The 26,136-nt window shown below is 37.2% G+C and overlaps 3 protein-coding genes and 1 pseudogene across 4 annotated transcripts in view; 2 read left to right on the top strand and 2 right to left on the bottom strand.

Annotated features, from left to right (window-relative positions):
• Window positions 1–26,136, bottom strand: part of LOC309840223 (olfactory receptor 51A4-like) — a 263,349-nt pseudogene that overhangs the window by 173,319 nt on the left and 63,894 nt on the right. The gene's annotated exons all lie outside the window — the stretch shown is intronic.
• LOC309841248 (olfactory receptor 52E2-like) lies at window positions 3,056–8,868 on the top strand (the record flags this gene model as incomplete). The annotated part of the gene is given in 3 exon segments (XM_082684164.1): window positions 3,056–3,854; window positions 3,857–4,079; window positions 8,709–8,868. Coding segments are annotated over 3 exon segments (1,182 nt in total).
• On the bottom strand, window positions 12,955–13,893 carry LOC309840196 (olfactory receptor 52J3-like; the record flags this gene model as incomplete). Its single annotated transcript, XM_082682269.1, has 1 exon — window positions 12,955–13,893. One exon carries the CDS (start codon window positions 13,891–13,893, stop codon window positions 12,955–12,957), a length of 939 nt encoding a protein of 312 aa, XP_082538395.1.
• LOC309840120 (olfactory receptor 52E2) lies at window positions 23,617–24,570 on the top strand (the record flags this gene model as incomplete). The annotated part of the gene is made up of 1 exon (XM_082682187.1): window positions 23,617–24,570. The coding sequence occupies one exon, from the start codon at window positions 23,617–23,619 to the stop codon at window positions 24,568–24,570; it is 954 nt and encodes a 317-aa protein (XP_082538313.1).

Raw genomic sequence — 26,136 nt, 5'->3', positions numbered from 1 at the left:
TAACCAGTAAGGAGATTGAAACAGTCATGAAAAATCTCCAAACAAACAAAACCCAGGGCCAGATGGATTCCCGGGGGAATTGTACCAAACATTTAAAGAAGAACTAATTCCTGTTCTCCTGAAACTGTTCCAAATAATAGAAACGGAAGGAAACTACCAAACTCATTTTATGAGGCCAGCATCGCCTTGATTCCAAAACCAGACAAGGATCTCATCAAAAAAGAGAGCTATAGACCAATATCCTTGATGAACACAGATGCGAAAATTCTCACCAAAACACTAGCCAATAGGCTTAAATAGTACATTAAAAGGATTATTCACCACGACCAAGTGGGATTTATTCCAGGGCTGCAAGGTTGGTTCAACATCCGCAAATCAGTCAATGTGATACAACACATTAATAAAAGAAAGAACAAGAACCATATGATACTCTCAATAGATGCTGAAAAAGCATTTGACAAAGTACAACATCCCTTCCTGATCAAAACTCTTAAAAGTGTAGGGATGGAGGGCACATACCTCAATATCATCAAAGCCATCTATGAAAAACCCACCGCAAATATCATTCTCAATGGAGAAAAACTGAAAGCTTTTCCGCTAAGGTCAGGAACAGGGCAGGGATGTCCAACATACTACTAGAGGTCCAGGCCTCAGCAATCAGACAACAAAAGGAAATTAAAGGCATACAAATCGGCAAAGAAGAAGTCAAATTATCACTCTTCCCAGATGATATGATACTATATGTGGAAAACCCAAAAGACTCCAAAACTGCTAGAACTTGTACAGGAATTCAGAAAAGTGTCAGGATATAAAATCAATACACAGAAATCAGTTGCATTTCTCTACACCAACAACAATACAGAAAAAAGAGAAATTAAGGAGTCAATCCCATTTACAATTGCACCCCAAACCATAAGATACCTAGGAATAAACCTAACCAAAAAGGCACAGACTCTATACTCAGAAAACTATAAAGTACTCATGAAAGAAATTGAGGAAGACACAAAGAAATGGAAAAATGTTCCATGCTCCTGGATTGGAAGAATAAATATTGTGAAAATGTCTATGCTACTTAAAGCAATCTACACATTTAATGCAATTCCTATCAAAGTACCATCCATCTTTTTCAAAGAAATGGAACAAATAATGCTAAAATTTATATGGAACCAGAAAAGACCTCGAATAGCCAAAGGGATATTGAAAAAGAAAGCCAAAGTTGGTGGCATCACAATTCCGGACTTCAAGCTCTATTATAAAGCTGTCATCATCAAGACAGCATGGTACTGGCACAAAAACAGACACATAGATCAATGGAACAGAATAGAGAGCCCAGAAATAGACCCTCAAATCTATGGTCAACTAATCTTCGACAAAGCAGGAAAGAATGTCCAATGGAAAAAAGACAGCCTCTTCAATAAATTGTGCTGTGAAAACTGGACAGCCACATGCAGAAAAATGAAATTGGACCATTTGCTTACACCACACAAAAAAATAGACTCAAAATGGATGAAGGACCTCAGTGTGTGAAAGGAATCCATCAAAATCCTTGAGGTGAACACAGGCAGCAACCTCTTCGACCTCAGCCGCAGCAACATCTTCCTAGGAACAACGCCAAAGGCAAGGGAAGGAAGGGCAAAAATGAACCTTTGGGATTTCATCAAGATCAAAAGCTTTTGCACAGCAAAGGAAACAGTTAACACAATCAAAAGACAACTGACAGAATGGGAGAAGATATTTGCAAACGACATATCAGATAAAAAACTAGTGTCCAGAATCTATAAAGAACTTAGCAAACTCAACACCCAAAGAACAAATAATCCAATCAAGAAATGGGCAGAGGACGTGAACAGACATTTCTGCAAAGAAGACATCCAGATGGCAAACAGACACATGAAAAAGTGCTCCATATCACTTGGCAACAGGGAAATACAAATCAAAACCACAATGAGATATCACCTCACACCAGTCAGAATGGCTAAAATCAACAAGTCAGGAAATGACCGATGCTGGCGAGGATGCGGAGAAAGGGGAACACTCCTACACTGTTGGTGGGAATGCAAGCTGGTGCAGCCACTCTGGAAAACAGCATAGAGGTTCCTCAAAATGTTGAAAATAGAACTGCCCTATGACCCAGCAATTGCACTATTGGGTATTTACCCTAAAGATACAAACATAGTGATCCAAAGGGGCACATGCACCCGAATGTTTATAGCAGCAATGTCCACAATAGCCAAATTATGGAAAGAACCTAGATGTCCATCAACAGATGAATGGATCAAGAAGATGTGGTATAAATACACAATGGAATACTATGCAGCCATCAAAAGAAATGAAATCTCGCCATTTGCGACAACATGGATGGAACTAGAGCGTATCATGCTTAGCGAAATAAGTCAAGCAGAGAAAGACAACTATCATATGATCTCCTGATATGAGGAAGTGGTGATGCAACATGGGGGCTTAGTGGGTAGGAGAAGAATAAATGAAACACGTTGGGAATGGGAGGGAGACAAACCATAAGTGACTCTTAATCTCACAAAACAAACTGAGGGTTGCTGGGGGGAGGGGGTTTGGGAGAAGGGGTTGGGATTATGGACATTGGGGAGGATATGTGCTTTCGTGAGTGCTGTGAAGTGTGTAAACCTGGTGATTCACAGACCTGTACCCCTGGGGACTAAAAATATATGTCTATAAAAAATAAAAAATTAATAAAACAATTTAAAAAATGCCATATTAAATAGGGGAAAAAATATTGTGGCATAAATTTTGATGAATGTGTGTTTATTGTATAGTTATTTTTCATCCCATGTACTAATCCCAGAGAGTTGTCAATCTGCTGGAATTAATTTTCATCATTATATTTAGAAGCTAGGAGAATCCTAAGTTGGTCAGAACTGAACGGGGAGGTTCAGTTGGTGATAATTGTGATAATGAGAAAAAGTAGCTAATTAAGTGTCCTCTATTATCTTTAGGTCTCCTATAGGACAGAGACTCTCTGGTAACCTGTACTTTAGGTCAACATACATTTCTGAAGACTTATGCCTTACAGAATAGAATGCTCCTTCCCAATGACACCCAATTCCACCTCTCCTCCTTCTTGTTGCTGGGGATCCCAGGAATGGAAACACTGCACATCTGGATTGGCTTTCCCTTTTGTGCTGTGTATGTGATTGCACTCATCGTGAACTTCACGATTCTGTTTGTGATCCAGGCTGAGAGCAGCCTACACCAGCCTATGTTCTACTTCCTGGCCATGCTGGCTGCTATTGATTTGGGTCTGTCCACAGCTACCATCCCCAAGATGCTCGGGATCTTCTGGTTCAACCTCAGAGAGATCATCTTTGAAGCCTGCCTTGTGCAGATGTTTTTCATTCACAGCTTCACACTTATGGAGTCAGCAGTCCTGTTGACAAAGGCTTATGACTGCTATGTGGCCATCTGCAATCCACTGCGATATAGCACCACCCTCACCAACCAGGTTGTTTCTGTGATTGGTGTGGGTGTGTTAGTGAGAGCATTTATTTTTGTGATCCCATTTGTATTTCTTATCTTACGGTTGCCCTTCTGTGGGAATCATGTCATTCCCCATACCTACTGTGAACACATGGGTCTTGCTCGCCTCTCTTGTGCCAGCATCAAGATCAACATCATCTATGGCTTATGTGCAATTTGTAACCTAGTCTTTGACATCATAGCCATTGCCCTGTCGTATGTTCAGATACTCCGTGCTGTTTTCCGTCTCCCTTCACGTGAAGCCCGACCCAAGTCCCTCAGCACGTGTGGTTCTCATGTTTGTGTCATCCTTGCCTACTATACACCGGACCTCTTTTCCTTCATGACACATCACTTTGCTGAAATGTCCCCTGTTATGTCCACATACTCTTGGCCAATCGTTATGTTGTCGAACCACCAATGCTCAACCCTGCCATATATGGAGTCAGGGCCAAGCATATCTATGACCATGTGCAGAAAATATTATTACAGAAACAAGGAAAGGAAAAAGAATGGCACCTAATATGTGTTCAGTTCAATCTGAAATTTTATGAAACTCAAATCAGAAAGATGCCTTCTCCAAGAAAGTATGTTAAAATATGTATCTATATTGGTTCTATTCTGTAAGTATTCAAATGTATTTAATTTCCATGTGCTTTTCAGACTATTTCCCACATGCAATGTCACATCCTCTTTGCCTCTTAAATTTTGATGTAATAGGTCATGTCATTTTGCTCTATTCATCTAAATATCTGATTCATATTTACGTACCAACAGTTTTAAATGCATCCATTGACACTAAATTAGTTGATATTTCATGCAGCTTCTTTTTTCTCTGAATACAATCACCTAAGTGTGTATTTCATAACTGCTAGCTTCTGGGGAAAAAAGATGATGATTCCACTTTCCCTAACTTTGTAGAATTTACAGAGTTTAAAATTAGCAACCTCAACTTATAAACTTATAAACATCCTTTTTTTTCAGCCTTTTCATATTTTGATAAGTAAACTTGTCTCCATTTACAAGTATCAAAGATTATTTTTTTTTGCCTTTTTTTCAAAGATTTTATTTGTTTATATGACAGAAAGCAAGAAAGCTCAAGGAGAGGGAGCAACAGGCAGAGGGAGAAGCAGGCTCCCTACTGAGTAAGGAACCCAATGGAGGGCTTGCTCAATCTCAGGATTGAGCAAATGAAGGCAGAGGCTTAACCAACAGAGAGACCTAGGTGCCCCTAGTCTTGCTTTTTTGAGGCAGATTGCTTCTTCCTAAAGATGACCCCCATATTAGCCTTTAAAGGTGCTGTTGACACCCTTCCTGTTAGTGGTGGCAGGTAAGGAAGATTGTAGAAGTTACAGAAATCAGTTTATTTCTTATAGACTAACAATGTAACTGAAGAAAGAAATTAAGGAACCAATTCCATTTTCAGTAGCATCAAAACCATAAGATACCTAGGAATAAACCTAACCAAAGGAGTGAATGGTCAATACTCTAGAAATTACAGAACACTTATGATAGAAATGGAGGAAGACACAAAGAGATGGAAAAACATCCTATGTCCGTGGACTGAAAGAATAAACGTTATCAAATGTCTTTGCTGCCCAGAGCAACCTACTCTTTCAATACGATCCCTATCAAAATACCATTGATGTTTTTCACAGAGCTACAACAAATAGTCCTAAAATCTGTATGGAAACCAGAAAAAGTGCTGAATCACTGGGTGAATGTTGAAAAAGAAAACCAAAGCCGGTGGCATCACAATGCCTGACTTCAAAGCTATGATCATCAAGACAGCATGGTTTGGCACAAAAACAGACACACAAATCAATGGAACAGAATAGAAATCCCAGCAATGGACTCTCAACTCTGTGGTCAACTAATCTTCAACAAAGTAGGAAAGAACATCCAATGGAAAAAATACACTCTTCAATAAAAGAATATATATTTAAAACAGTCTGACAACTCTCATATTTTAAATACACTACAAATGTCATGCACATTTAACATAATTACTCTTTTTCTTAATTAAATCTCATATTTACCATCTTTTACTTCAACCTGAGATATAGATATTTCACAACAAAGATTTTCTTCTTTAGAATTTTTTAATCATGATTAGTAAGTCTTATTTGCTTTGCTTTGATTTTATACATAATTTTACAGTTACTTTTCCCATTGTCCTACAGATGCCCCTGCAACTTATCAAATTTTAGTATAAACTAGCTGTCTTACTCTTTTCTATTCATAAAGGATAAAAAAAATTAGTCCCTTTTTCTACTTTCTGACTTATATATTACTCTTGATTTAATTTACTTCTCATAAACTTTGAAACTTACACACATAGGGTTATTGTTTTGGAAAGTCAACATTCATTTAAATGTTTCCAAATACTTACTATGTCTGTTGTTATTCATTCCTTTGCATCTTTAAAATTTCATCTGTAATGATTTTACTCATGTCTGAAGAAATAAACGTAAATATTACTTGATGCACTTTTTCTGGTAGTGAGTTTTCTTTGCTTAAAAAATAACACTTTGCAGGGAGCCTGGGTGGCTCAGTGGGTTAAAGCCTCTGCCTTCGGCTGGGGTCATGATACCAGGGTCCTGGGATGGAGCCCCGCGTCAGGCTCTCTGCCCAGCAGGGAGCCTGCTTCCTTTCTTCTCTCTGCCTGCCTCTCTGCCTACTTGTGATCTCTCTCTGTCAAATAAATAAATAAAATCTTAAAAAAAAAAAAAAAAAAAAAAGAAAAAGAAAAAGGAACCCTTTGTTACATCTTCATTTTAAGGCTACTTAGAGGATATGGTATTATAATTTAACAGGGGTTCCCCCAGATTTACAGAAATATGACTGATAAAAGTAGTCATTATTTAGCTTGTCCAATGTGAATTTTAAAGGTGTACACATTATGATTTTATGTATATGTTATGAAATGATTACATAATCAATTTCATTAGCTCATCTATCACCTCACATAGTTACCTTTTGTTTTTTGTAGTGAGAAACCTTAAGATTTACTCTAGCAAATTTTAAGAATACAATACAGTATTGTTAACTATAGTTGCCATGTTGGACATTAGATCCTCAGCACCTATTCATCTTATAATTGAAAGATTGCACCCGTTATGAATATTTCTCCTCCCTAGTCACCCTTCTACTGTCTGGTTCTATGAGATTGACTTTTTTAGATTCTATATAAAAATTAGACCATGTAGTATTTGTCTTTGTGTCTGGCTTATTTCACTTAGCATAAACCATCTTGGAAAGTTTTCTTTTTTTTTAAGACCAGGTAGTATTACATAGTATTATATTGTTTACATGTACAATGGTTTCTTTATTCATTTGTCATTGGATACTTAGGCTGTCTCCTTATCTGGCTACCATGACTAAAGATACAAGGAACTCAGGAGTACACATATTTTTGAGCCACTGATCTTATTCCTTAAGGTATTTACCAGGAAGTGGAGTTGCAGGATCATATAGTAGTTCTATTTTTTTCTTTTTTTGAAGAAAATTCATACTTTTCTCTATAATGTCTGTACCAAAGCTATTCTAGTAAACATATTAAGTCTATTTTTTCAGAATATTAAAAATAGTATTTAATTCTTAACTGACACTTGTGTTGTCTTTAAGAACTTTGTATCTGACCAGGTTTTCTTTCCTTTCTTTGTTTACGAATTTTCTTATTTATATCTCCTTTTATTTTCCCTTTATCTTTGATCAACTGAAATTTAAATGCAGCTGGTGTGATGTAATATTATATTATAGGCTGATAACTACTTCAAACTTCTGATGTAAGTATTTATACTTATTTTTGTAATTAGAAAGCTGTCATCCATGTATTTAACCCTCAATTTTTTCCGTATCATTAGGAGTCTCTTATGGTTTGTTTCCCTCGCTTTCCCCCCACCATGTTTTCCTCTGTTTTGTTTCTTAAATTCCACACCACATATGAGTAGAACATATGGTTTTGGTCTTTCTCTGACTGACTTATTTAGCTTAGCATAATACAGTCCAGTTCCATCTGCAAATGACAAGATTTCATTTCAAGATTTCAAGATTTCATTTCAAGATTTCAAGATTTCAAGATCTTTGATGGATAAATAATATTCCAGTGTGTGTGTGTGTGTGTGTGTGTGTGTGTGTGTGTGTGTATGTGTACCACCTCTTCTTTATTAATTCATCAATCAAGGGACACTTGTACTCTTTCCATAATTTGGCTATTATTGATAATGCTTCTATAAACATTGAGAGGCATGCACTCCTTCAGAATCAGAATTTTTGTATCCTTTGTGTAAATACCAAGTAATGTAATTGCTGAGTTGTAGGGTTGTTCTCCGTTTTCTGCATCCTCACCAACATCTGTTATTTCCTGGGTTGTTAATTTTAGCCATTCTGGTCATTGTGAGGTGGTATCTCATCATGGTTTTGATTTGTATTTCTCTGATGATAAGTGTTGAGCATCTTTTCATGTATCTGTTAGTCATCTGAATGTCTTCTTTGAAAAAAATGTGTGTTCATGACTTCTTCCCATTTCTTAACAAGATTATTTGTGTTTGGGTGTTGAGTTTGATAGGTTCTTTATAGATTTGGAATACTAACCCTTTTTTATTCATGTTTTTGGAAATATCTTCTCCCATTCCAAAGTTGCCTTTAAATTTGTTCAATGTTTCTTTAGTTGTGCAAAAGATTTTTACCTTGATGAAATCCCAATAGCTCATTTTTGCTTTGGTTTCCTTTGCCTCCAGAGACTTGACTAGTAAGAAGCTGCTGCAGCTGAGGTCAAAGATATTGCTGCCTGTGTTCTCCTCTAAGATTTAATGGTTTCCTGTCTCACTTTTAGTTCTTTCATCTATTTTGAATTGATTTGTGTGTATGGAGCAAGAAAGTGCCATTCTTATCATGTCATTATCCAATTTTCTAAAAATTCTTTTTGAAGAGACTGTCTTTTTTTCCACTGGATATTTTTTCCTGCTTTGTTGAAGATTAGTTGACCATACAGTTATGAGTCCATTTCTGGGTTCTCTACTCTGTTCCATTGATCTATGTGTCTGTTTCTGTGCCAGTACCATACTGTCTTGGTGACTACAGCTTTGTAATAGAGCTTGAAGTTCAGAATTATGATGCCTCCAGCTTTGCTTTTCTTTTTCAATGCATTGTCTTGAAGATCAAGATCGCATGTCCCTTTCAAGAAGACCAGTGTATATTTGGCTGTTCCGTAGGATCCTTCTTCAGTGGAAGACAGCCTCCAGTTCAATGGATTCGAGGTTTCAGAGTGGTCTCAAGACTGAATTTAGGAAACACAGCCTGATAGCAAAAATTCCTGATATCATTCCTGACCTGCTGAAAGTAGCCCAAACTGAACTTCTCCTGGTTTCCTAGGTTCTCCTCAGGAATATATTTCTCACACTCATGATGTGGACAATGTTTTTTAGGGATTCTAGGGCAGTTTTAAGAGCTGGTTGATTAGGCATGATAAATCCACTCTAATATTCTCTGTTCCCGAGTCTTTGGAAACTTTCTTTTCTGGTTTTCCTGAGAAAGATTCTGCCATTTCAGTTCATTTACTGAACACCATCTTTGAGTACAGGTATCAGTCAACTATCTAAACATTCTCAAATACAGTGGGTCCAGAATCTCTCTTTAAGGTCCTCATATTAGATATAATTCAGCCTCATGTTATGTCATATTTCTTTTACTCAGATCCAGTACTCAGAATTTTATATCCCACATGTTCCTCAGGTTTTATCTGTATAAACTGACAAAAACTTAGAGTTCTTTGGTTAATATATTTTATCTCTGGATCCTTCTAGCATTTGTGTCCAATCATAGATCTAGAATCGTACTTCCCCACATCTAGACACTAGTCATATCTGATTATTGAACGTCTGAAATGTGGCAAATTCAACTGAAGGAATAAATTTTTTTAAATTTTTTATTTTTTATAAACATATATTTTTATCCCCAGGGGTACAGGTCTGTGAATCACCAGGTTCACACACTTCACAGCACTCACCAAAGCACATACCCTCCCCAATGTCCATAATCCCACCCCCTTCTCCCAAACCCCCTCCCCCCAGCAACCCTCAGTTTGTTTTGTGAGATTAAGAGTCACTTATGGTTTGTCTCCCTCCCAATCCCAATTTTTAATCTTTATTCATTTTAATTAAAGTTTAAGTCTGAAGCCATATAAAATATTTTTCAGTTCAACATAAAGTTTTGTTTTCCATTTTATTTTACTATTGAAAATTTAGTGTACAAAATAAGCTGTGTTTTGTGTTAAATACCGAATTAAGAAGACCTACTTTCATCATTTAAATGATATCAAACATTTGTTAGGTATATGATTGATTTTATGTTTAAATACACTTGGATAATATTAACTTAGATTAAGTATTCTATTGAATTAATTTTACTTATTTTTAGCTTTCATAACATGGTCAAGAGAAAATTTTAATAATATAAGTGACCCACATTTTATTCCTATTAGACACCACTATTCTCAGAAACCATAAGAGTGGTGGGAATTTTTAGGGCATAGATCACCAGTCCATTTTAAACCACTTACCTCAGGGGAAGATATTATATTTTCTCTGAATAGGAGGAGACTATGTACCTCATACAAGAGAAGAAAAGCTGCTTTAAATAGTAAAGTGGGGTTGGCAGAATTTAGGATTTGCTTCACTGAAGTCTACTCATATAATTCCATTCCAATTTTAGAGTTCTATTTCTTTCTAAAAAAAAATGACCTAGCAGAACATTAAGAGGGTTTTTGTTTTGTTTTGTTTCTTTTAGTTTGTCGGTTGGTTTGTTTGTTTAATATAGTCTAACATACTTTGTATCCTTGTCTGGGCCTTAGGCTAGATATTTAAAGCCCTGAGGTCATTGACTCATTATTTCCTTTATCCTCCTTTTCCAGCTTGTTTATCCCAGAAAGAGCAAATTTATACTTTTCTCATTCTTACTAAAATATTTGGCAGAAATACTTGGACACTCAAATCCTTGCTTTCTTTAAGCACTTGCTTATAGAAAGTAAAAATATATTTGTTACCATATTCTACATACCACCAATGTCTCCTTTGCCAACAGCAGCATATGCCCTATTTTCCTAAGGCTAATTAGGTGAGGAGCTAATGCCAATTTTCTTTCTTAAGAATTTGTTACCCGGGAAGCTCTTCTGGAATCTATATTTTCATCAATTAGGGTTCAGAACTACTATGAGTATTAAGGAATAAAGAATTTATTATAGGTTTACAATTGTGGGAGGTCGTAGGGAAAAAGAAAGACCCAAAAACAAATTTCTAGCCAGATCAGACCTGCATAAATGAGTTGGTGTTGGAGGAAAACCAGGTACTCTCAGCTTCTGAGACGGGATCATAAAGGAAGTGAGTGTAGAAATTTAAGAAGATGGTTTGTTATTCCTGGCTACTGTTCTGTGGTTTGCAGTAAAATATCTGGTGGTGCATTTGTGATCACTGTTAATAAACAGATCAGTAGCTGTGGGGAGCTGTGTGTTACTGAAGCACATGGGGAGAAATGAGAATTCTCTAGTATCACTGTGTTTCTGTCTCTGCCTGCAAACAATATCGAACCACAGAAAACAGTGGTTGCTGTTTCACATTTGCTCCCAGAGCATATGCATTTCTGATGTGACCAACTCTAAACTAGAAACTTATAAGGAAGAGAATTGTGGGAAACAGAGTGCTAGCAAGGTCACAGTTCAGTATCTCAAGACACATTTTATCATCTGTGCTTGTCCAAATGAGAAACACAATTAATTCTCAGTTAATACTTTAAGGAATTAAAGACACATTGTTTAATTAATTGATAGTAAATGAACCAAATAATAAATGAACTCAAAATTCCATCAGGGTATTTTATTTTTTAAGTAAAACAAAATGACAACCTGTTATTTTATTTTTCTACAAATTAGTTTAAAGAACAAAGGGAGAGTAAAAAAATGTACAGAATGATAATCAGGTCTAAAAGTTATTAAAACATATTATAATTTTGTAGTGATGAAAAACCTATGATACTGGTTCAAGAACAGACAAACCAACTGTAAAAATGAAAATGTAAAACGAGACTCTTGTACAAATTGAAATTTAATATGAAGAAAGAATATATGAAAATCAGTTCTGAAGTAATGAGTTATTAAGTCATTTATGTTATTAAATAAGTTAGAAATAGAAATATAAAGATATTTCATTTTCTTATCTCTCACCTTATAATAAATTGTAGTTAGACTGGAATTAAAAGTAAAACTTAACAAACACACACCCTAGTAACAATATAGATGTTGGGATGTTGATATATAATAAAGCTAGGCTGTAACCTTAAGTTGGGAAGTGATAAAGTCATGTGTCATAGGTAATATAATCGGTATTGATTTCATTTAAAATTTAATCTTCCATATGAAAATAAGGTATTAAATATAAAGGGCTTATAGGAAAGTGTTAATGTGTCAAGTGTAAACAAAAACTCATGCTCTGAGACTTTTAAGAAGCTAGGCAGAAACTTGAAGAGGAGGCAAGGAAATCAGTAAATACCATAAAAATAAAGACATGACCTATTCAATCAGTAACGTACTATCTGATGATTCTACTTTTTCTGAGCATATAACCTTTAGAAATTTTTCAAATATGTACAAAATTGATTCATAGAAATGTCACAAAATTGATTCTGAATTTAAAATAACTAAAATATTATGTATCTTCAAGTTATGAAAAGATCAAATGCAAAGGAAAGATTCTCATACATTTAAAAAGGAATACCATATCCCGTAAGTATTAGTATACACATATCTCTAAATTTAATAGTAAGTGGAACAATTGTCTGTGAAATGATACACAATGCAGTACCATTTACATGAAATAAAAAAATTTATACTCCAAACCCCTTAGAAATTATTGAGTTTGAAAAGATCACTTTGGACTCTAAGAGAGATGAAAAACATGTAGTGGTCATTCCCGTCTCTGAGGATAAGACAAAACTGGAACTGGATGGGGTAAGATTCACAGGTCATTTCAAATTAAATGTCTCATGTATTTGATGAAGAATAACAATCAAGATAAATAAGTCTCAGTAATAATGGTTTTTAATTCCATGCTGTGTAGACATTTGTTGGATGTTTCTGTCTTATTTTTGTTGAAGGGAGGGAAAAGTAGGACGTAAAAATGGGGGGAGAAAAAAAGCACTGCAAATGTAATGATGACAAGGGTCATTGTTTGGACTAATCACTCTCACACTGAGTGAAATAATACAAACACTTCTTCCTTCCAAGGAATAGGTCCTTGAACTTGAAATATTTTAAATTTTATTCAAATCACAGAATCAACAATGGGCCAAGATCAAATGCTCTGGAATATAATATGGCAGCACTAAATTTAGACAGAGAAAAAAATCTCACAAAGGAACCCACATTTTCCCTGCTAAGTCAAAATTCTTGGTAAACAGAGGCAAGAGTACCTACTTTTTAGCAAAGACACGGAGCACTCGCTCTCGAATCTGTTTGGTCCTTACACCATAAATGATGGGGTTGAGTGAAGGTGGGATAACCAAATAGAGGTTGGCAACAAGAATGTGAATGTAGCGTGGTATGTTGTGTCCAAATCGGTGAGTGAGGAAGGAGAACACTGAGGGGATATAGAAAACACAGATGACCCCAACATGAGAGCCACACGTGCTGAGCGCTTTTAGCCGAGCATCCTGTGATGGGAGGCGGAAGACAGCTCGCAGAATGTAGACATAGGAGATGCAGATAAGGACCAGATTCAGTAGAAAGAGAGAGACCACGAATAGCCCATAGATGGCATTGATACGGATGTTTCCACAGGACAGTTTTGCGATGCCCATGTGCTCACAGTAGGAATGAGCTATTACACGAGCCTGACAGAAGGGCAGACGGTAGATGAGATAGACTATGGGAAGTGTAAACAAAACTGGACGAAACACGATGCACACGCTGATGCCCACCAGTACCCGGGACGTCAAAATGGTCGTATAGTGGAGTGGAGCACAGATGGCCACATAGCGGTCAAAGGCCATGGCCACCAGGACCTCGGCTTCCATGCCAGTGAAGGCATGGATCAAAAACATCTGGGTCACGCAAGCCCCAAAGCTAATCTCATGAGCATCAAGCCAGAAGATACCCAGCATGCGGGGCACAGAGGTTGTGGAAAGGGCCAAGTCGATAGTTGAAAGGAGGGCCAGGAAGTAAAACATGGGCTCCTTCCGCAGGCTCTGCTCCATCTTGATGACCAGCAGAATTGTGGCATTGCCCAGTAAAGCCAAAAGATAAACTGAGCAGAAAGGCAGGGAGATCCAGGCATGAGCCCCTTCCAGACCGGGGATTCCAACAAGGAAGAATGTGTTTGGGTGAAAAATACTCTTGTTGGGATAAAACATCCTTCCAAATGACAGAGAAGGAGATGTCATTCCTACAAAGAGGGGAAAAAAGTTTGAAGGTGATCATGAAAATGACTAGCTTTGTCCTTCAATATATAGTGAAAATGAAAAGGGTTGCTATTTGAAAGGGCTTGTTAATATATTTTGTTATTATAAGCCAAGCCATACTCATTTAAATAGGCCACTCTCAAATAATTCAATCCTCTTTCTTTTAACCTACAAGGCTTATCAGCAAGCCAATGGCAAAATTATAAGACACAAAAAGTTCTATCAAATATGGAATAATTTCGTGTGCTCTATACCTTTTGTAAAGCTCCTATCTGAAAAGATATGCAAAAAATCAAGTATCACACATGGAAATGCAGATATAATCCAAGAGGCGACAGATCAGCTAGAAGCAACATTTCAGGCACAGATGTACAAGACACTTCCTTAATTAGGAAATGCAGAAATTATCTAATGATTCATTCATCACTTATTGACATAGACAAAATGCCACAATCTGGCCAAACATTCTATCAAAGATAAGCAGAATATTAGAAGTACATTGCCACCATCAAAAGCACATACTAGGTCATACACCTCTATACTTGAAACATCCCAGAAAGAAAGATAATGATAAACCATATGTCTATTTTTGTTCATGTCTCTATGTCCCAAAGACCAACCCATTGCATAGTTATTGTATTACAGAGTGTTAAGGGAATGGTGATTTCTAGCAGTATTTGAAAGCTTCTTCATTTATTCTCCATGCCATATCAGTTCGTCTGGGAAAACCTGCCAAGTTTACAACTGCTACAGAATGAGCATGTACTGCATTCACTTCTGCCTGATGAACTAGGAATGTGGGAAAAAGACTACCTAGAAGGCTTCAGGGTGCAGGGACCTGAAGAAGGCATTTTGAGCAGCACAAAACTGTCTGGAAAACAGTCTGTACAGAACTTCTCTCTGTAGATGTTTAAAGGGCACAGAGAAGGTGGCTTTTTCAATGCCTTCAAAATGATGAAGCACCTAGTCACTGATTAGCTCAAATAATGAAATAAATGGACATTCTCTAGGTCTCCACCTTCAGACAGAGTGGTTCGAGATCAGAAATAGTAGCACAGGCTCCAGTTTTTAATGTGTTATACAGCTTCATATTTCTCTGGGAAGAGTAACAAGGTAAAAAAAAAATGTTATATACATTCTAAGATTAGATGTGTGTGTGTTTGTGGAGGGGAGATAGAAGAGCTGTATTTTGCAATGCCTCCCTTATTTGTGCTTTTTTAAGAACTGAAACTCCAGGTAACAGCCACTGTCCAGTAGTGGGATGCTAGCCAGAAATAAGCCTTCTAACCCCCAAACACCTGCCTTGGGTTTCTCTCTGAAAATAAACTCTCAATAACATGGCACTGCTCACCTCAGGTTTTCACTGTGCTTCGGAGGTCCATCTCATTCATTCCCTATAACCACAGCAGAAACAGAAATGATGCTTTATTTACCAACTATATAATCATTCTTCAGATGCATTTTTAAATGCCTTGAATCTCCTAGATTTTTATTTATTTATTTTTTATTTTCAGCATAACAGTATTCATTATTTTTGCACCACACCCAGTGCTCCATGCAATCTGTGCCCTCTATAATACCCACCACCTGGTTTTAAGGATACCCAATCTCCATTTAAAAGTTGCAAGGTTAAACTGAAAACAGTAAAAAAAAAAAAAATACAAAATACAAAAAAAGAACTACAATGAAAAAAAAATTTTCAGGAAAAAAAAATATGTTGCAAGTTTCTTCCCCCATTAGATTCAGAAACTACATGATGCATATCATATCATATCATAACAAGCCAGTAGCTCTTCTCAGCCACCTTTAACCATCTCCCTTTCATTTGACTACAGTACATACTGAAATCAAAACCACATTCATCTTTGATGATGCATTCCTCCACAGGAAGAGAGACACAAGGAAAATCTCAAGTAGCATAGCTTTGTGTGCTTTTCTTAAAAACAAAACAAAACAACATTAACAACAACAAAAAAATTTCAAGGAGAATCATTTTATACTGAGGTCTTAGTTGCTTATAAAATTAGAACTCAGTTTTCTATTATAAGATCCATCTTTGATGATGAATTCATCCACAGGAAGAAAGACACAAGGAATATCTCAAGTAGCACAGCTCTATGTGCTTTTTTTTTTCCTTTTATAAAACAGCTCAAGGAGAATCATTTTATACTGAGGTTTTAATTGCTTATAAAATTAGAGCTCAGTTTTCTAGAATAAATTGTGCCCTGGGACCAAATCCTCTGAGATTACCAGCAAAAGTCTTGACTATGACTTAGAGAAAGAGAAGCCTAAGAAAAAGTGACATGAATAGGAATATATAGAGAGAAAGAGTAATGTGGGGCAAAAACACTCAAATATTATCATTACTGTATAATATAAAGATAGATACCTCCTATCTCCCTTAAGTAATATTTTGCAGCCTAATTCTATGGATTGTTGTTTCTTATATTTAAAAAAAAGATGCTTAATCCATATTCTACATTAAAAAATAATAACCTGGGGCGCCTGGGTGGCTCAGTGGGTTAAGCCTCTGCCTTCAGCTCAGGTCCTGATCTCAGGGTCCTGGGATCGAGTCCCACATCTTCTTGGCAGGGAGCCTGCTTCCCTCTCTCTCTCTGCCTGCCCCTCTGCCTGCCTCTCTGCCTACTTCTGATCTCTCTCTGTCAAATAAATAAATAACATCTTTAATAATAATGATGATAATAATAACCTGGCCTAGAAGACCCATTTTCTTTCCTTTTTAAGATTTTATTTATTTATTTTACAGACAGAGAGATCACAAATAGGCAGAGAGGTAGGCGGGGGGGGGGGGGGAAGCAGGGTCCCTGCTGAGCAGAGAGCCCAATACAGGGCTTGATCCCAAGACACTGAGATCATGACCTGAGCCGAAGACAGAGACTTAACCCACTGAGCTACCCCAGTGCCCTGGGAGACCCATTTTCTCACTATCTCCCTGCATGGACCTGACCATGTGCTCTAGGTTCATTGAATGCTTGACTATGGGGATTGCCATCTGTGAGTTTTTGGTCCTACTGTCCTTTGTCCATAATTGATCTTCTCAATCTTCCTCCTTGACAGTTTATAATATCTATGTCACAGAAGCCACAGAGAGAAGTGGTGAATATATCCTATCCTAGAGTTGGTCTGATCCAGTTCAGATACTGGATTTCCCACTCATATGATTTGGAATAGTTTGTACTGTTATGAGATATAAATTACTCTTTACACATAGAATAGAGTTCACCAGGGAACATACATGAGCCTAGGATTTCATTATAAGAAGTATTTGATTACTAATTCAACTACAAATGTATACTCAAATTTTATTTTTCATCTTCAGTTACTTATAAAGTCATTTTGAGATAAACAAAAACTAACAGACCTCTTTGCCAGCCAACTGACACAATAAGAAACGCTTATACAATAAGAAATGATAGAAAATGTCCAAAGCTTTTTATTTATTTATTTTTTTAAATTTATTTTCAGCATAACAGTATCATTATTTTTTCACCACACCCAGTGCTCCATGCAATCCGTGCCCTCTCTAATACCCACCACCTGGTACCCCGACCTCCCACCCCCCTGCCACTTCAAACCCCTCAGATTGTTTTTCATAGTCCATAGTCTCTCATGGTTCACCTCCCCTTCCAATTATCCCCAACCCCCTTCTCCTCTCTAACTCCCCATGTCCTCCATGCATTTTGTTATGCTCCACAAATAAGTGAAACCATATGACAATTGACTCTCTCTGCTTGACTTATTTCACTCAGCATAATCTTTTCCAGGTCCGTCCATGTTGCTACAAAAGTTGGGTATTTGTCCTTTCTGATGGAGGCATAATACTCCATAGTATATACGTACCATATGTTCCTTATCCATTCATCCGTTGAAGGGCATCTTGGTTCTTTCCACAGTTTGGCCACCGTGGCCACTGCTGCTATAAACATTGGGCTACAGATGGCCCTTCTTTTCACTAATCTGTATCTTAGGGGTAAATACTCAGGAGTGCAATGGCAGGGTCATAGGGAAGTTCTATTTTTAATTTCTTGAGGAATCTCCACACTGTTCTCCAAAGAGGCTGCACCAACTTGCATTCCCACCAACAGTGTAAGAGGGTTCTCCTTTCTCCACATCCTCTCCAACACATGTTGTTTCCTGTCTTGCTAATTTTGGCCATTCTAACTGGTGTAAGGTGATATCTCAATGTAGTTTTAATTTGAATCTCCCTGAGGGCTAGTGATGATGAACACTTTTTCATGTGTCTGCTAGCAATTTGTATGTCTTTATTGGAGAAGTGTCTGTCCATATCTTCTGCCCATTTTTTGATATGATTGTCTGTTTTGTGTGTGTTGAGTTTGAGGAGTTCATTTATTATAGCACCAAGAACCATAAGATACCTGGGAATAAACCTAACTAAAGAGGTAAAGGATCTGTACTCAAGGAACTACAGAACACTCATGAAAGAAATTGAAGAAGACACAAAAATATGGAAGACCATTCCATGCTCTTGGATTGGAAGAATAAACATTGTTAAAATGTCTATACTACCTAGAGCAATCTATACTTTTAATGCTATTCCGATCAAAATTCCACCGGTATTCTTCAACGAGCTGGAGCAAATAATCCAAAAATTTGTATGGAATCAGAAGAGACCCTGAATCGCTAAGGAAATGTTGAAAAACAAAAATAGAACTGGGGGCATCACGTTACCTGATTTCAAGCTTTACTACAAAGCTGTGATCACCAAGACAGCATGGTACTGGCATAAAAACAGACACATAGACCAGTGGAACAGAGTAGAGAGCCCAGATATGGACCCTCAACGCTATGGTCAAATAATCTTCGACAAAACAGGAAAAAATATACAGTGGAAAAAAGACAGTCTCTTCAATAAATGGTGCTGGGAAAACTGGACAGCTATATGTAGAAGAATGAAACACGACCATTCTCTTACACCGTACACAAAGATAACTTCAAAATGGATAAAAGACCTCAATGTGAGACAGGAATCCATCAGAATCCTAGAGGAGAACATAGGCAGTAATCTCTTTGATATCAGCCACAGCAACTTCTTTCAAGATATGTCTCCAAAGGCAAAGGAAACAAAAGTGAAGATGAACTTTTGGGACTTCATCAAAATCAAAAACAAAGAGGCAACCCATGGAATGGGAGAAGATATTTGCAAATGACAGTACAGACAAAATGTTGATATCCAGGATCTATAATGAACTCCTCAAACTCAACACACACAAAGCTTTTTAAATGGCCGTAAATGAAGAAATGAGAATCATTGGAAATGCTGAATAATCATGTTAACTACTATCAACTGAGCCTTGTGCCCCCAAATTTTTGAATTATTGCAAAAAAAAAAGTACTTAAATGGACAGAAGACTGTATTCACTCAAAGATATTATACTTCCATTAAAATTAAACTACATAAGGAATCTACACGTAATGTATACACTTTCATTTATAAGTGTACATGAACTATATAAAATAATATATGATATAATTTCAATGAGCAAGTCAAAAATACAAAACAACATATATTGAAACAGCAAAACAATGTCAAAATGTTTGCGTGTCACCGCAATACAGACAATATTATTGTCTCTCATTCTAATTTATGGAGTTTAAAATTTTTAAGTAATGACCATACACAATTTAACAATGAAAGCTATCATAAATGAATATTAACTGAAAAAATTACTCCACTCAGATCAGACCTATTGTCAAAAAGGATATCTTTAAAAAAATTGGTTTCCCCAGATTTTAAAAAATGTTACAGTTTCTGCTGTCAAGATGGTAGTCTATATAACTACTGTCATTCCCCAGAAAGCTTCAGATATATTAAAATTGATGTTAAAACTAAGTAACAACTAAGTTAAAACTAAGTGATAGATAGGTCGATCGATCAATCTTCAAAATCAGTTGAAAGAGCCATTAAAGGGCAAAAGTGAGCAGTCTTGCATATACTTGCAAACACAAGGGGTAGTTAGATTTCAAAGACAGGGAAGGGATGTGAAGGTTTCTGTCTTGAGGTTTTCAGAAAAGCCAGAGGCAAAAAGCACCAAAAGGCAAATTCCTAAAGAATTAGGTGGAGTTTCATAGCAGTGTCTCTGCCAAACAAAACTCCTACTCTGGATGCTATAGTGTGTCATCCACATTCTCCTTTCAGATCTGAAGTTGGTTGGATTTGTTTCCTCCTGCTGCCATAATAAATTATCACAAGTTTAGTGGCTTAAAACAACACAGACTTATTACCTTAAAGTTATAAATTTCTGTAGGTTAGAAATTAAAAACATATCACTAAAATCAGGAAGTCAGCAGGATAGCTTTCTTTTCTGGAAGCTTTAGAGGTAAATACTTTGTCTTGACTTTTCCAGCTTCCAGAGGATGCCCACATTCCTTGACCACGTGCCTCCTTCAGTCTTCAAGACTGGCAATTGCTGATGTCAGCCCATTTGGGTTGTTGTAACAGAATACTATAGATTCGGTGGCCTATATACAACAGAAACTTAAAGTCCAAGATCAAGGTGCAGGCAGATTCAGTCTGTGGTAGAAGCTTCCTGGTTCCCAGATGGTTGCTATGTCCTCACATGAGAGAAGGGAGGAGAGAGCCCTTTGGGGTATCTTCCAAAGGATATTAACTCCCCTCCATTCCATAATTAAGCTCCATCTTCATGACCTTATCCCCTCTGAGAGGTCATGCCTACAAATACCATCACATTGGGGATTAGATTTCAGAATATGAATTTGGAGGAAGACACATCATCTATAAGAGCTAGTCAAGAGTTTCTCTCATCTTTATTTTTGTTTAATTTCATTTATTTGAGAGATCACAAGAAAGATAAAACACAGGCAGCAGGGGAGGGGCAGAAGGAAGGAGAGAGGCAGACTGCGATCCCAGAACTCTGAGATCATGAAGTGAGGCGATGACAGATGCTTAACCAACTAAGCCACCCAGGCACACCAAGGGTTTCTCACATCTTACCTTTAGATGTTAGATTTCTGCTCCCTCTCATTTCCACCTTTGAGGACTTTTGTGATTACCTTGACCCTATTGAGATAACTTAGAATAAAGTCTCAAATTTAAGGCCTGATTAATAGCAATCTAAATTTACCTTTATTCTTCAAGGTAACCTACCCACAGTCTCCTAGGACCCAAATGTGAATACCTTTTGGGGAGATGGGCCATTTTCTGCCTATTACCAAGGTTGGTAATATCTGTTTCTTTGTGTATTTGAGATCTTTAAATATCCCATAGTGATTACTGTAATTTGGTAGAAGAAATAAAAAATGAGAAGGCATGCAAATATATTTATGTATTATCAGACAATTAAAAGAAAAGTTCACTATTGATACTCTGGTAACATGTTATTTTTTTTTCTATTTTTCTGTTGCCATGTTTTGCTATATAAAACAAACAAAACAAACAAGTAATTGAGTTGATTTAAATTTAGCTTCTTGACTGAAAGAGTAGCCATGAACTATCCTAACTATCAGCCACAGTATGAGAGAATCTTCTTTGGTATTTATTCTGTTGAATGATGACCTTCTGACTTGTAAGAGTGTGGAAGTCTGAGGGGGCTTGATGTTGTCCACATCTGAGACTCGGATTCTGTGAAAGTTGCATTTTCCTTGATGACATCCAACATGCTTCAGCTTCAGTGTCTTTGCATTTGCTGTTCCCTCTGCCTGGAAAGCTTTCCCGCAGCCATAACCCCATTCCAGATTCCACATGACTTGCTCCACCTTCCCTTACCCTTACCTTAAAGTCACATTCCTGACAATGTTACTTAGAGTGACTAACTCTCACCATCAGCATCCTCTCCAACTTCCCAGCCTTATATTTCAACACAGTTCATTTTTGTCATCTATGTATTTTTTTATTCTGTTTCTTGTCCTTCACTGTCCATGCTGTTTACTACTCTACAGGCAGTGCCTAAAATGGCACCTGACACATAGTAGATGGTTGGTGCATAGTTGTTTCAATTCATCAGTGAGTGAATGATAAAATTGATGTATCCATCTGAATGTCCAAGGTCAGCTCCTGTTACTCATGGAAAACCCTCTAGAATGGAAGCTTAAACACTCAACTCTACCTCTCCATATGAACTACTCTTCCTTTTCTATTTCTGTCTCTTCATCGGTAAAAAGAGTTGATATCCTCATATGATGATATTAGGACTATAGGACACTGAAACTGGTTTGACAAATGTCCCCCTTTTTCAGGTTTCAAAACGGAGATTAAAAGGATAAGGTAATTCATACATGGCTTTAAATAACTAGTCAGGAAAAAGAGTGATTAAAATGATTAGCCTCTGCCTTCTGCATTTTTATTCCTGCTTTCCACTACTGATGGGAAACCTCCACTGGGATGACATGATAGGTTTCTGTATGATTCAAAACTGTATGCATTTCCTCACTTCAGGATAGTGCAATTATGCTAAATATTGAGTCATTATGATGCTATGTTAGTGTACTTCTTTACTTTTTAGCACTTCACTTTTTTTTTTTTTATATTAACTTTTTATTTTTTTATAAACATATATTTTTATCCCCAGGGGTACAGGTCTGTGAATCACCAGGTTTACACACTTCACAGCACTCACCAAAGCACATACCCTCCGAGGAAGTGGTGATGCAACATGGAGACTTAAGTGGGTAGAAGAAGAATAAATGAAACAAGATGGGATTGGGAGGGAGACTAGCACTTCACTTTTAATAAATATTGACTCAAGGTGGTAGTTGCATGATACTAAGAAGATATACCCAGACTTAATATAACCTTTAGCTTATATATATTTGGAGCTTTGGACAAGCCACTCCTCCCTTGCAGAGATTCAAAAGTAATAGCCTAAAATTGATTCCAGGGACCCTATTGGAAAAAAATGTTTTAAAAAATTTACAAGACCAAAACAATAATAATATGTAATCATCATCATCATCTTCCTGGAAATATGCTAATTGTAGATTTGGAAGCCAAGGTCCAGAATCAGAACATGGTCTATTGGAGTCTGGTATATTCTATTCCACTAGAAAAGGAGTTAATCCAGATCTCAGAGCTTTCTTACCCCCACTCTCCCTAGGGAATCCCAACACAGACCAAATTCCCACTCTAGAGGCTTGGCCACAGTATAAAAAAATCTTCCCACCAAAGCAAAAGGAGATCAGAAGGTTGCTAGGGGAGATTTTCTAACTACTCCAGGAGTCCTTGTTGGTAAGCAATGCTTTGGAAGTATGGGTCTTATCTGTGGCCAACTGAGCACAAGAAAAAGAGTGGTAGATAATAGAATAGGAGGGAGTGGGAAAACTTGCTGACTGAAGGCCAGGGATAAAGTGACTGTAAAAATGTGCGGCATAATCTCTATGTTAACGTGAGCAACTGCTGCTTTTATTTTATTTTATGTTATTATTCGTCCCGTGTGCTAATCCCAGAGTGTTGTCAATCAACTGGAATTAATTTCCATTGTTATATTTAGAAGCTAGGAGAATCCTAAGTTGGTCAGAACTGAAGGGGGAGGTTCTGTTGGTGATGATTTTGATAATGAGAAAAGGTAGCTAATTAAGTGTCCTCTATTATCTTTAGGTCTCCTATAGGACAGAGACTCTCTGGTAACCTGTACTTTAGGTCAACATACATTTCTGAAGACTTATGCCTTACAAAATAGAATGCTCCTTCCCAATGACACCCAATTCCACCTCTTCTCCTTCTTGTTGCTGGGGATCCCAGGAATGGAAACACTGCACATCTGGATTGGCTTTCCCTTTTGTGCTGTGTATGTGATTGCACTCATCGGGAACTTCACGATTCTGTTTGTGATCCAGGCTGAGAGCAGCCTACACCAGCCTATGTTCTACTTCCTGGCCATGCTGGCTGCTATTGATTTGGGTCTGTCCACAGCTACCATCCCCAAGATGCTCGGGATCTTCTGGTTCAACCTCAGAGAGATCATCTTTGAAGCCTGCCTTGTGCAGATGTTTTTCATTCACAGCTTCACACTTATGGAGTCAGCGGTTCTGTTGGCAATGGCTTATGACCGCTATGTGGCCATCTGCAATCCACTCCGATATAGCACCACTCTCACCAACCAGGTTGTTTCTGTGATTGGTGTGGGTGTGTTAATGAGAGCATTTATTTTTGTGATCCCATTTGTATTTCTTATCTTACGGTTGCCCTTCTGTGGGAATCATGTCATTCCCCATACCTACTGTGAACACATGGGTCTTGCTCGCCTCTCTTGTGCCAGCATCAAGATCAACATCATCTATGGCTTATGTGCAATTTGTAACCTAGTCTTTGACATCATAGCCATTGCCCTGTCGTATGTTCAGATACTCCGTGCTGTTTTCCATCTTCCTTCGCGTGAAGCCCGACTCAAGTCCCTCAGCACGTGTGGTTCTCATGTTTGTGTCATCCTTGCCTTCTATACACCGGCCCTCTTTTCCTTCATGACACATCGCTTTGGCCGAAATGTCCCCCGCTATATCCACATACTCTTGGCCAATCTTTATGTTGTTGTGCCACCAATGCTCAACCCTATCATATACGGAGTCAGGACCAAGCAGATCTATGACCGTGTGAAGAAAATATTATTACAGAAACAAGGAAAGGAAACAGAATGACACCTAATATGTGTTCAGTTCAATCTGAAATTTCATGAAATTAAATCAGAAAGATGCCTTCTCCAAGAAAGTATGTTAAAATATGTATCTATATTGGTTCTATTCTGTAAGTATTCAAATGTGTTTAATTTCCATGTGCTTTTCAGACCATTTACCACATGCATTGTCGCATCCTCTTTGCCCCTTAAAATTTCTATGTAATAGGTCATGTCATTTTGCTCTCTTCATCTAAATTTCTGATTGATATTTACATACCAACAGTTTTAAATGCATCCATTGCCACTAAATTAGTTGATATTTCATGCAGCTTCTTTTTTCTCTGAATATAATCACTTTCTGAGTGTGTATTTCATAACTGCAAGCTGCTGGGGATAACATGATGATGATTCCACTTTCCCTGACTATATGGAATTTATATAGTTTAAAATTATTCAGCAAACTCAACTTATAAACTTCTATCCTTTTTTTTCCAGCCTTTTCATATTTTGATAAGTAAACTTGTCTCCATTTACAAGTATCAAAGACTATTTTTTTTGCCCTTTTTAAAAAGATTTTATTTGTTTATATGACAGAAAGCAAGAAAGCTCAAGATGGGGGCACAACCGGCAGAGGGAGAAGCAGGCTCCCTGCTGATTAAGAAACCCAATGCAGGGCTCGCTCGATCTCAGGATTAATCAAATGAAGGCAGATGCTTAACCAACAGAGACACCTAGGTGCCCCTAGTCTTACTTTTTTGAGGCAGATTGCTTCTTCCTAAAGATGACCCCCATATTAGCCCTTAAAGGTGCTGTTAACACCCTTCCTGTTAGTGGTGGCAGGTAAGGAAGTAGTGGTGAAAGGCACAGAAATCACTCACAATGTAACTGAAGAAAGAAATTAAGAATCAATTTCATTTACAGTAGCACCAAAACCCATAAGATACCTAGGAATAAACCTAACCAAAGATGTGCAGGATCCATACTCTAGAAATTACAGAACACTTATGATAGAAATGGAAGAAGACACAAAGAGATGGAAAAACATCCCATGTCCATGGACTGAAAGAATAAGCGTTATCAAAATGTCTTTGCTGCCCAGAACAACCTACACTTTCAGTGCAAACCCTTTCAAAATACCATTGATGTTTTTCACAGAGCTGCAACAAATGATCCTAAAATTAGTATGGAACATAAAAGATCATGAATCACTGGGTGAATGTTGAAAAAGAAAACCAAAGCCAGTGGCATCACAATGCCTGACTTCAAAGCTGCGATCATCAAGACAACATGGTTTTGGAAGAAAAACAGAAACACAGATCACCGGAACAGAGTAGAAATCTCAGCAATGGACCCTCTATTCTATGGTCAACTAATCTTCAACAAAGCAGGAAAGAACATCCAATGGAAAAAAGACACTCTTCAATAAAAGAATTTATATTTATACCAGTCTGACAACTCTCATATTTTAAATACACTACAAATGTCATGCACATTTAACAAAATTATTCTTTTTCTTAATTAAATCTCATATTTACTATCTTTTACTTCAACCTGAGATACAGATATTTCACAGCAAAGATTTTCTTCT

This window comes from Mustela nivalis, assembly GCF_964662115.1.
Source record: "Mustela nivalis genome assembly, chromosome: 9".
Lineage (NCBI taxonomy): Eukaryota > Metazoa > Chordata > Mammalia > Carnivora > Mustelidae > Mustela > Mustela nivalis.
Note: the sequence above shows the minus strand (reverse complement) of the source record. Positions and strands in the feature narration are given on the sequence as shown.